Source organism: Mytilus californianus, unplaced genomic scaffold, assembly GCF_021869535.1.
Source record: "Mytilus californianus isolate M0D057914Y unplaced genomic scaffold, xbMytCali1.0.p SCAF_11, whole genome shotgun sequence".
In the NCBI taxonomy this organism is placed as follows: Eukaryota; Metazoa; Mollusca; class Bivalvia; order Mytilida; family Mytilidae; genus Mytilus; species Mytilus californianus.
This window is the reverse complement of record NW_026262593.1, coordinates 41,590,274-41,602,809: the sequence shown is the minus strand read 5'-3', so window position 1 is coordinate 41,602,809 and position 12,536 is coordinate 41,590,274. Positions and strand designations below refer to the sequence as shown.

The following is a 12,536-nucleotide window of genomic DNA, read 5'->3' as shown; positions in this document are numbered from 1 at the left end:
TCCTTCAGGCTATGGTGAATATTTGTCTTATTGGCAATAAATACCACATATTCTTATTTCTATCATCTCAGAAAGTAAAAAAAAAACTAAGAAGTACATTAGATATAAACAAACATACAAATTAAAAACTCTAAAAAGTTGTTTGTAAATGAAGAGAAAGAAGCCTGCAGAAATCAACTATCAGTGTGTACAGTTGCCTTGCTATACCTGATGAGATAAAATGCTCCGCTGGGGCGCAGCTTGATACGACCGCAGAGGTCGAACCCTGAACAGTTGGGGCAAGTATGGACACAACATTCAAGCTTGATACAGCACTGAATTTGGATTGTAATTAAATATTTGACACAGCATAGGTTTCTGACACAGAATAAATGTGGTCTAAGAACTTAAAAATTTTTAATTTATCTATTCAAACCATATCATTATTATTTGCTTTTATATATAAATCAGAAATAACCAATTTAAAATGGAAAATTTTAAAGAAAAAAAGGAAAAAAAAATCCCCCCCCAAAAATTTTTTTTTAACCCCCTTATGATTCATCACCCCCAAACTCAATCCCAGCCTTCCCTTTGTGGTATGGTACCTTGCAGTAAACATACATGTGATGGACTGTGAAACTAAGATCAGGAGTTTTGGAGATTAGGACTCAGATCAGGATGTTTTTAAGTGACATAAATTCTGTCGTAAATGTAACCGTGTGCTGTAGAAATTGTCTGTTAAAGTGTGTTTTCTTCAACTTTCCATCCAAATGTATTATGTTTATAGTACCTTTGTACTTATAAATTTTCTCTATCTTTTTAAACTTTCAACTTGTTCAATCTAACATTCTTCTTTTTCAGTATGTTCTTTAAATTTTTTAGGTCATATCTTTTTTACAATTATTCATTGCAATCAGAACATTTGCTTATCTATCTGCAATAGATCTTTTATTTTTATCTTTATACAAGTAGATTTTTAATGCATGATAAGTAACACATTCAACCTGTAACAAATGGAAGTTTTTAACGACCTTGACTGGCTATACAGCCCTTGCACGGTCGGCCCTGGCTTGCGCCTTTTTGGGCATTAAATAATTTAATTTTTACCATATGGTAATTGATATAATTTAGAATGACAAAAAAATTATTAAAAAATAATATAGAGTAAAAATTTTAATAACTAAATGAACAAGAAATGATTGTAACAGGATGCTGTTACGAAGTCTCCCAAACGAAGCTCCCATAATTCGTAATTCCCAGGGTCGCCTGACATTGGGCAACGTCCAGTGAAAATTGGTTTGGTCCAGTAAAGTTATATGCATTAGTGATGCCTGGGGACTAACCTTGTATATCATTCAAATCATCTTGGCATGACAAACCAGAATATATATGTTTTAGGGGTGGGGATCTCGACCATTTACAAGATACTAGAACATTGGGGGTGGGGAGGAACCCCTGGGGACTGGCCCTATACGTCATTCAAATGTTTATTACATGACGAACAGGAATATATATGGTTTAGGGGTGGGGATCTCAACCATTTACAAGATATTAAAACATTGGGGGTGGGGGGAACCCCTGGGGACTGACCGTATACGTCATTCAAATGTTCGAGACATGACAAATAGGAATATATATGGTTTAGGGGTGGGGATCTCAACCATTTAAAAGATATTAGAACTTTCTCAAATGGCAGGGGGTCGGGATGACCCCTGGGGACTTACCCTGTATATCATTCAAACCATCTTCGCATGACAAACCAGAATATATATGGTTTAGGGGTGGGGATCTTGACCACTTACAAGATATTAGAACTTTCTTAAATGCCAGGGGGTGGGGGTGACCCCTGGGGACTAACCCTGTATTTCATTTGATGTGCTTTATCATGACAAACCAGAATATATATATGGTTTAGGGGTGGGGATCTCGACCATTTACAAGATATTAGAACTTTCTCAAATGGCAGGGGGTCGGGATGACCCCTGGGGACTAACCCTGTATATCATTCAAACCATCTTAGCATGACAAACCAGAATATATATGGTTTAGGGGTGGGGATCTTGACCACTTACAAGATATTAAAACTTTCTTAAATGGCAAGGGGTGGGGGTGACCCCTGGGGACTAACCCTGTATTTCATTTGATGTGCTTTATCATGACAAACCAGAATATATATGGTTTAGGGGTGGGGATCTCGACCATTTACAAGATATTAGAAACTTTCTCAAATGGCAGGGGGTCGGGATGACCCCTGGGGACTAACCCTGTATATCATTCAAACCATCTTAGCATGACAAACCAGAATATATATGGTTAAGGGGTGGGGATCTTGACCACTTACAAGATATTAGAACTTTCTTAAATGGCAGGGGGTGGGGGTGACCCCTGGGGACTAACCCTGTATAACATTTGATGTGCTTTATCATGACAAACCAGAATATATATGGTTTAGGGGTGGGGATCTCGACCATTTACAAGATATTAGAACTTTCTCAAATGGCAGGGGGTCGGGATGACCCCTGGGGACTAACCCTGTATATCATTCAAACCATCTTAGCATGAAAAACCAGAATATATATGGTTTAGGGGTGGGGATCTTGACCACTTACAAGATATTAGAACTTTCTTAAATGGCAGGGGGTGGGGGTGACCCCTGGGGACTAACCCTGTATTACATTTGATGTGCTTTATCATGATAAACCAGAATATATATGGTTTAGGGGTGGGGATCTCGACCATTTACAAGATATAAGAACTTTCTCAAATGGCAGGGGGTCGGGATGACCCCTGGGGACTAACCCTGTATATCATTCAAACCATCTTAGCATGACAAACCAGAATATATATGGTTTAGGGGTGGGGATCTTTACCACTTACAAGGTATTAGAACTTTCTTAAATGGCAGGGGGTGGGGTGACCCCTGGGGACTAACCCTGTATTTCATTTAATGGGCTTTATCATTTAGAACATTTTCAATTAAAAAGATTGTGTCTATCACAAATGGTTTTCAATTTATAATCATTTGAAAATTTAAAAAAATAAAATCCCATAGGGTTCTATAGTAAAACCCTCTTTTCTTTTTGCCCCTCAAAGTACCCCTTTATTAACCCCATTGCACAAACAAAACCCTGATTGCACCACTAGACATGTTAGTCTAACATATTGTGAAACCCTAAGTTAATCTGACAAGCGGTTTTGGAGAACGGGTGCGGACAAGTTCAAATTTAAAAGTGGCGGAAGAAGAAGAAGAAGAAGAAGAAGAAGAAGAAGAAGAAGAAGAAGAAGAAGAAGAAGAAGAAGAAGAAGAATAATAATAAGAACTGAGCAAAAACAATAAGTCTTCCCAAACTTCGTTTGGGAGACTTAATAAATAAATTGATGAATAAGTTAATAAATAAAGAAAAGAAAAGAATATAAAAATAAATAAAATAAACTAATATAAAAATGGAAACATAAAATAAAATAAAAATAAATAAAAAAATATATACGTAAAAATAAATAATTAATAAATACGGAGCCACCAGAAGTAGAAACAGGAGGAAAGCTAGGCCAAGCAAACAGCAGTGAACGGCAGCAACGTTGTCCTGGTACACCAGCAGCCAAGTAAAGAGCGGAAAATTTTGATATGCCAAATTGTGTATGTGAATTTATTTGCCAAATATTTTGTATAAACCGAAAGATGCCATTTGTGTATGCGAGTTTTGCAAAAATAATTAGTAAGATGTTTTGTATGTACTATATAGATTTGACTTGCGGCTTAATGATATGGAAAATTTATATAAGGACCAACAGTAGACACAGTAATTATATAAATTTCAATTTAAGCCTTGAAAGGAAGTATAGAACCCTCAAATAATTTTCAAATTATTATTTTTTTATTTGTCCTAAAACATTTAAAATCATTTAATTACCATCCTTTTATGATTATTTGTTCAATTTATATTTTATTTATATTCTTTTAAAAATTTACATTATTTAAAGGAAAGTAACTTAAAACAGGATAAATCAAGGGAAGTAACCCAACATTCATTTTAAATAAAACAAGTTTTATTGCACAACGGCAGTTAGCCTGAGGTAAAAATCGTTTATTACCAGTATGTTTGACACCCAAGGTGACAAGTGAGGCCATATAACTATGCATGTTAATTGATTTACAGGTAAAATATAACTTCAGTAATGTCAGTTACACCAGATATGTTGGGCTGAAATTTTTCATTCATTCATGAATATTTCATACACGGGATTTGTTTGTCTTCAATGGGAGGTCGGGAGGAGACCCCTGAAAACGGGATTATTGTACTTCCGTCAGGAGGTTCACATGTATGAACTGTACAATTTCAGAGAGATCCATACACTTGAACACAAGTAATTGTCTGGAAACAAGAAAAATGCTTGTTTTTTGGCCCCAAATTCCTAAACATTTAGGGCAATTACCCCCAAACTCAAACCCAGCTTTCCCTTTGTGATATGGAACCTTGCAGTACAATTTCATAAAGATCCATACACTTACACACAAGTTATTGTCGTGAAACTAGAATAAAATGCTCCGCTGGGGCGCAGCTTGATACGACCGCAGAGGTCGAACCCTGAACAGTTGGGGCAAGTATGGACACAACATTCAAGCTTGATACAGCACTGAATTTGGATTGTAATTAAATATTTGACACAGCATAGGTTTCTGACACAGAATGAAAGTGGTCTAAGAACTTAAAAATTTTCAATTTACCTATTCATACATGTGATGGACTGTGAAACTCAGATCAGGAGATTGGGAAATTTTGGTCAGGAGATTTGGACTCAGATCAGGAGGTTTTTAATCGACATTAATTTTGTTGTAAATGTAACCGTGTGCTGTAAAAATGGTCTTTTAAAGTGTGTTTTCTTCAACTTTCCAACCAATTTATTATGTTTATAGTACCCTTGTACTTTTAAAGTTTCTCCATCTTTATATTCTACATGTTCAATCTAACATTGTTTTTTTCCAGTATGTTCTTTAAGTTTTTTACTTCATATTCTATAAAACAATCATTGCAACCAGAACATTTGTTTAGCTGTCTGCAAATAGTTTTTATTTTTTTTTTTTTTCTCTTGCAAATAGTTTTTATTTGCAAACTCAGAAATTCATTCTATCTGTAAAGTTAGGGTCATAGTTATTATATAAATTTCAATTTAAGCCTTAAAAGGAAGTACCGGTATAGAATCCTCAAATAATTTTCAAATTATTATTTTTTTATTTGTCCTAAGACATTTAAAATCATTTAATAACCATCCTTTTATGATTATTTGTTCAATTTATATTTTATTTATATTCTTTTAAAAATTTTCATTATTAAAAGGAAAGTAACTTAAAACAGGATAAATCAAGGGAAGTAACCCAATAAATACACAGTTTTTGTTACACAACGGCAGTTAGCCTGAGGTAAAAATCGTTGCTTACCAGTATGTTTGACACCCAAGCTGACAAGTGAAGCCATATAATTATGCATGTTAATTGATTTACAGGTAAAATATAACTTCAGGTAATGTCAGTTACACCAGATGCCTGAGATGTTATGTTGGGCAGAAATTTTTCATTCATGAAAAATTGCATACACAGGATTTTTTCAACGGGAGGGGGGGAGGAGACCCCTGAAAACGGGATTATTGTACTCCCGTCGGGAGGTTCACATGTATGCCTATTCAAACCATATCATTATTATTTGCTTTTATATATAAATCAGAAATAACCAATTTAAAATGGAAAATGTTAAAGAAAAAAAAGGAAAAAAAAAATCCCCCCCCCAATTTTTTGAACCCCCTTATGATTCATCGCCCCCAAACTCAATCCCAGCTTTCCCTTTGTGGTATGGTACCTTGCAGTACAATTTCAGAGAGATTCATACACTTGAACACAAGTTATTGTCTGGAAACTAGAAAAATGCTTGTTTTTTGGCCCCTTTTTGGCCCCAAATTCCTAAACATTTAGGGCAATTACCCCCAAACTCAATTCCAGCTTTCCCTTTGTGATATGGAACCTTGCAGTACAATTTCATAAAGATCCATACACTTACACACAAGTAATTGTCCTGAAACTAGAAAAATGCATGTTTTTTTTTGCCCTTTTATGGCCCCTAATTACTAAAATTTTGAGGGAAAACCCCCAAAATCAATCCCAGCCTTCCCTTTGTGATATGGAACCTTGTAGTACAATTTCATAAAGATCCATACACTTACAAACAAGTTATTGTCATGAAACTAGAAAAATGCTTGTTTTTTGCCCCTTTTTGGCCCCTAATTCCTAATATTTGGAGGAAATTACCCCAAAAATCAATCCCAGTATTCCCTTTGTGATATGGAACCTTGTAGTACAATTTCATAAAGATCCATACACTTACAAACAAGTTATTGTCATGAAACTAGAAAAATGCTTGTTTTTTGCCCCTTTTTGGCCCCTAATTCCTAAAATTTGGAGACAATTACCCCCAAAAATCAATCCCAGCATTCCCTTTGTGATATGGAACCTTGTGGTACAATGTCAGAGAGATCCATACACTTACACACAAGTTATGTCTGGAAGTTACAAAAATGCTTATTTTTGGCCCCTTTTGGCCCCTAATTCCTTAACTGTTAGTACCATAACCCCCAAAATCAATCCCCACCTTCCTTTTGTGGTATTGAACCTTATGGTAAAATTTCAATGAGATCCATTCGCCTAAACTAAAGTTAGAGTGCGAAAACTAATGTGTATTCGGACGACGACGCCGGACGACGACGACGACGACGACGACGACGACGACGACGACGACGACGACGACGACGACGACGACGCCAACGTCATACCAATATACGACCACAAAAATTTTTTTGCGGTCGTATAAAAATGCTTGTTTTTTTGCCCCTTTATGGCCCCTAATTCCTCAAATTTCTAGGGAATTACCCCCAAAATCAATCCCAGCCTTCCCTTTGTGGTTTGGTACCTTGCAGTACAATTTCAGAGAGATCCATACACTTGAACACAAGTTATTGTCTGGAAACTAGAAAAATGCTTATTTTTGGCCCCTTTATGGCCCCTAATTCCTAAAATTTGGAGGCAATTACCCCCAAAATCAATCCCATCATTCCCTTTGAGATATGGAACCTTATGGTACAATGTCAGAGAGATCCATACACTTACACACAAGTTATTGTCATGAAACTAGAAAAATGCTTGTTTTTTTCCCCTTTTTGGCCCCTAATTCCTAAAATTTGGAGGCAATTACCCCCAAAATCAATCCCAGCATTCCCTTTGTGATATGGAACCTTGTGGTACAATGTCAGAGAGATCCATACACTAACACACAAGTTATGTCTGGAAGTTACAAAATTGCTTATTTTTGGCCCCTAATTCCTTAACTGTTGGTACCATAACCCCCAAAATCAATCCCCACCTTCCTTTTGTGGTATTGAACCTTAAGGTAAAATTTCATTGAGATCCATTCACTTTAACTAAAGTTAGAGTGCGAAAACCAATGTGTCTTCGGACGACGACGACGACGACGACGACGACGACGACGCCAACGTCATACCAATATACGACCACAAAATTTTTTTGCGGTCGTATAAAAAAATAATCATGGTGTATTAATGTAACTGGAGAAAGAAGTTAGAAGGAGATTAAAACAAGTGAAACTGCGAGCTACTGTTCACTGATGATACCCCAGCCCAAATATTTCAGTAAACAGGAAGTTGTTGAGTGATGAATCTGAAAACGCATCACACGGTATAGCTGACTTATATAAACCCTGAAACCAAATTTCAGAAATCCTTGTATTGTAGTTCCTGAGAAAGATGCAACGAAAATATTCATGGGACGGACGGAATGACTGACGGATGGATAGACGGACAGACAGAGGTAAAACAGTATACCCCACTTTTTTAAAGCGGGGGTATAATATAAATGTACAAGATTTAAATATAGGATAACAATAAACTATACAAGTAAAGAATATAGCATTACATTCTGAGTAATAGTTTCTTTCCACTGGGAATTTTTTGAGTAGCAAAGTTCCATTGGAATTATAGAAGGTTCTACTGGAATTATAGAAGGTTTAGTAAAGATTAGATGCATGATTGCCTTAATTCTAATTAATTCATAGTGGCTCTTCCATATATACTTGATTGAATGATCTCAAAATGGGCAGATGCATTCCTTCCACAAGGGTCATTCTCTATGTATATTTGAATTTACTATCAAAAAGATATAACCAAGAAACCACAATTGCATCATGCACCCCCATCCCAATTTTTAAATAAGAAGGGATATGATTCTTGAATGTTGTGCAATTATTCAAAAGATTTGTTTAGCAGTTCTATAAGTATCATCTAGACACTAAAAGTGATAAAGAAAAACAAAATAGTGTACAAATAAACAGATGGACTCATTCAAGACAGGGATATAAAAAAAAAATTCCAGTTATAATGAAAGCACTCATATGCACATGCCAACTCTCAAGGATAGGGTAAGAGGCAGATGCATTCCTTCCACAAGGGTCATTCTCTATGTATATTTGAATTTACTATCAAAAAGATATAACCAAGAAACCACAATTGCATCATGCACCCCCATCCCAATTTTTAAATAAGAAGGGATATGATTCTTGAATGTTGTGCAATTATTCAAAAGATTTGTTTAGCAGTTCTATAAGTATCATCTAGACACTAAAAGTGATAAAGAAAAACAAAATAGTGTACAAATAAACAGATGGACTCATTCAAGACAGGGATATAAAAAAAAAATTCCAGTTATAATGAAAGCACTCATATGCACATGCCAACTCTCAAGGATAGGGTAAGAGCTTATTGGGATGGGAAAATTAATTATCTGATCCAAAACAGGATTTGTAAATGAAGATATGGTCTACATAGAACAATTACTGAAAAAAATTAAGAAGATACACTGTACAACCTTTCTGTCCCCTTATTTCACTATATGAATTGTAATTTGAATAAAGATTGAAATAAAGTTTAGGAAAATGTCAGATTACAGATTTTTTGGAAATTCCAGCTTATACATGGCTACATGTATACCTTATGCATCCAATATTCCTGAAAAATTCAAATAGCTATAAAGATAAACAATTCAGAATAGATATGGGGAACATAATGTGTTCAGAAATTGTCTCAAACTTATAATATGATGTAAAGAAAATTGTGTCCAGCAAATATATACCATTCAGTTTTTTTAGGATTTACTACTGAAGTTGAGCATTCAAATGAAATAAGAGAATAAACTAGAGACCAAGGCTTCCAAAACGGTCATATATTCCGGACATTTGTATAATGTCCGGTAAAAGTCCGGCTGGGCAAAGCACGAAACGGTCATCTACTTTTTAGATTTCAAGGCTTTTTTAGAGACGGTCACAATAATTTTCAATATAATTCGCGATCTTTTTGACCCAACCTTTTGCCTTTAACAGCCACACATTTCCGGTCATAAAAGTGACATGATCATTAAGTACTATCAAAACTACCCCTACTTTAATACCTTCTCATTTTTAATCAAGGCTAATTAGTTGTCGAACAGCTGAAATTGACCTGTTCAGGTGACAGGTAAACTATTTTGAAGCGGACATTGATTTCGTCTATTCAACTTATTTTCTTACATTTCACCAGTTTGCATCTGATTAATTTAGTTAAAAAGATTTAAATTATCAGAAATACATTTACAAATATGATTTGATGAAAAAATTAAAAAGGTGAAAATGAAAAATCGTCATAACCACGTTGTTTGAACCAGACATGTCTCTGTTTGAACTAGTACACGTACGCAGGTGTGAAATTTAATTATGCATCCTAATTTCTTCAAAAAATGCTTAAATTGTCATTGATACCTTTATCTCACGTTTATTTCGAATATTTTCTTGAAGAAATGACGTAGAATGAGCTACTTATACACTCATTCATGCTTTGCAAACGTACACGGAATTTACGTATCCGTCTCTGGTCCATGTTTTACCATTGTCAAGATAACATCCGGTAGATTTAAAAACGAAAGTAAAGTTTTTGACAACGTTATTTTGCACAAATAAAAAGTCTAAGGCAGATATAAGTACGGTGATGTTGCACACTTCGAATGATGCACTGCCAATTTAACAGTTTACGTCAGAACTTCCAATTTGAATCAAAGAAAGTTTAATATCGTTTTTTTTTAATGTCAATCATTGGGATGGCCAACTCGGCAACTGCATGATTACCATAATTGCCTTTTCTTTATTTAGTCTTAAGGGATTAAAATCGGGTTAATATATAAAATGTCCGGCTGGCTAAAAATAATTTTGGAAGCCCTGCTAGAGACTCCCATGGGCCTTAATTGTTCACCACAGACAACTAATGCTTCATAGCTGAAGAGAGAACTAAAATAGCTGCATAGTTCAAATTCACCTATTTTTACATTTTGGGCAACAAATAAATGTGTTAATATTTCTATCTGTAACTCTATTTGTACAACATTTCTTGAGGATAATATATAAAGTTACTATTTCTAATTTTACCTTTATTAAATCAAAGATATCATCCAGGTAATTTCTAATGTGCTGTTTCACAATAGAGATGATCACACCCAACTGTTGGAACAGAAACTGAAATAGAGAGAAATAAGCATTGTGTATATGTTTCATAACATTTGGTTGAGGCAAACTAAAGTTAGAGAATGGAAACCAACTTTGGGAAGTACGGACGGACAAGGGTAAAACTTAATGCCCCCTCCGCTACGGCGGGGGAATAAAAATGACTACTGTATATTCAGAAATTAGTGTGCGGTTTATGTTTATGCAAATAATGCGACTGGATGAGTATCACAATATTAAGAGCTCATGTTCTGATATCAGATACATATAACTCCATCTATATTTTCCTGAAAAGCAATAATTAATCTTGCATTATTGTCAATTCATCAAAAATCACAATAATAACAGCACACATCCATGGAAAAATTGTATTTTTGTGGATCTTTGATTTCATGGTTCTTCATCCAAGCCTAAAGAAAATTGGTACTTCCTCAAACATTGAAATTCGTGGTTCACCTCTAGCTTTACCTACAAAGATTGGTATCCCACTGGTAATAATGAATCCACAGTATCTTGAGCGAGTTATTGTGTTTTGACTTAAATCAATGTGGAACACATTTCAGTGATAATGAATAAGCATAACTTTTTATAGAAAGTCTGGCAATAATTTATGCACTTATCAAAACATTGCTATTGCCATAGCAACCAGTTTAACATATTTTAAGTTTGTTATGACAGTCTTATAACACTCTGTAGAGTAATATAACCTGCCGGAGGTGTAATACCACCATTGATTGTCCCCTATTAGTCTTTGTTAAATTTGCACTTTTCAAAAAATTGTGCAGAATTTATCCTTTGTTTCAAATAAAAGAAATACTTGGCATGAGTAAAGTTTTATCCTGTCCAATACTATAGACAAAATTCCACATAACATTTCATTGCATATAAGAAAATGACCATCACTGGAAGTTAACCAATCAAATTTTCGCCCCTTTTTTTTCCTGTGTACAAGCTTTAGTAACCATGTAACCTCAAGTTTCCAAAATATTCTATAGAAACACCAAATAAAAAAATAAAGGTGCTTTGAAACACCCAAGATATATGTTTATGACTCAGAAATTTTTTACTGCAATGAAATGTATGATTAATTTCCTACAACTGTCAAATTCAAGGCAATATTTTTTTTCGACCCTTTTTCGTACACAACCGGATGTAACGTACTATGATTTGGTGGTATTATACCTGCAAGAGTTACCTTTAACCTCTGATCTTCTAAATATAAGGGTTATTGCCATAGTAACCAGTTTAACATATTTCAAGTTTGTTTTGACAGTCCATATAACATTATATAGAGTAATATGACATGTTGGATGCAAGATTCACCTTTAACCTCTCATCATTCAAATATAAAGGTTATTGCCATAGTAACAAGTCTTACCTCTCTAAAGTTTGTATCAGCAGTTCTGATAACATTCAGATAGGCTGGTATAACCTGTTGGATATAAGGTACACATTTGATGCCAACTGATTTGAATATAAAGGTTATCGCCTGGACAACCATTGTATGGTGCTGAGACAGATTAGGGTCACGTATGATCTTCATTAGCGTTGCTATAGCAATGGCTAAATAAAATTCTTCGAGGGTTGAAGTGGCACTCATGTTTGCTAGCATTTCACTGGTATTCTCTACAAGAAATTTCAAACATATTTAATACTCTAAAAAAAAAAAGGAGATGTAGTATAACTGCCAATGAGACAGCTATTCCTAAAGACAAAGATGTGAACAATTACAGATCACCTTTCAACCTTCAATAATGAGCAAATTCCATACCAAATACAAGGCTATTTTTTTTCATGTCACCAAATTACTTTCAATGACTGATCTATCATGCAAAATGAATATCTCTTTTAGTAGTGAACAGATATTTATACATTTATTCTAAAATCAAGTACTGTGGGTTCATTATTATTTGTGGCCGATACCACTTTTCGTTGATTTTGTTCAACTAAGTACACATTTTCTATAAAAGAACA

General features: G+C 34.7%; 1 protein-coding gene and 2 long non-coding RNA genes across 4 annotated transcripts in view; 2 read left to right on the top strand and 1 right to left on the bottom strand.

The window, feature by feature from the left end:
- The window catches only part of LOC127720100 (serine/threonine-protein kinase mTOR-like), an 87,462-nt gene that overhangs the window by 45,947 nt on the left and 28,979 nt on the right, over nt 1–12,536 (bottom strand). For both annotated transcript variants that reach the window (XM_052226503.1, XM_052226504.1), the window contains 2 exons: nt 11,941–12,188; nt 10,488–10,574 (listed from right to left, as the gene is read on the bottom strand). In XM_052226503.1, the coding sequence (XP_052082463.1) occupies nt 10,488–10,574; nt 11,941–12,188 (335 nt within the window). The remainder of the gene's footprint in view (nt 1–10,487; nt 10,575–11,940; nt 12,189–12,536) is intronic.
- On the top strand, nt 512–5,768 carry LOC127720112 (uncharacterized). Its single transcript, XR_007990630.1, has 2 exons — nt 512–659; nt 4,789–5,768. It is a non-coding gene; the product is annotated as an uncharacterized LOC127720112 (long non-coding RNA).
- On the top strand, nt 6,304–7,568 carry LOC127720113 (uncharacterized). Its single transcript, XR_007990631.1, has 2 exons — nt 6,304–6,644; nt 7,413–7,568. It is a non-coding gene; the product is annotated as an uncharacterized LOC127720113 (long non-coding RNA).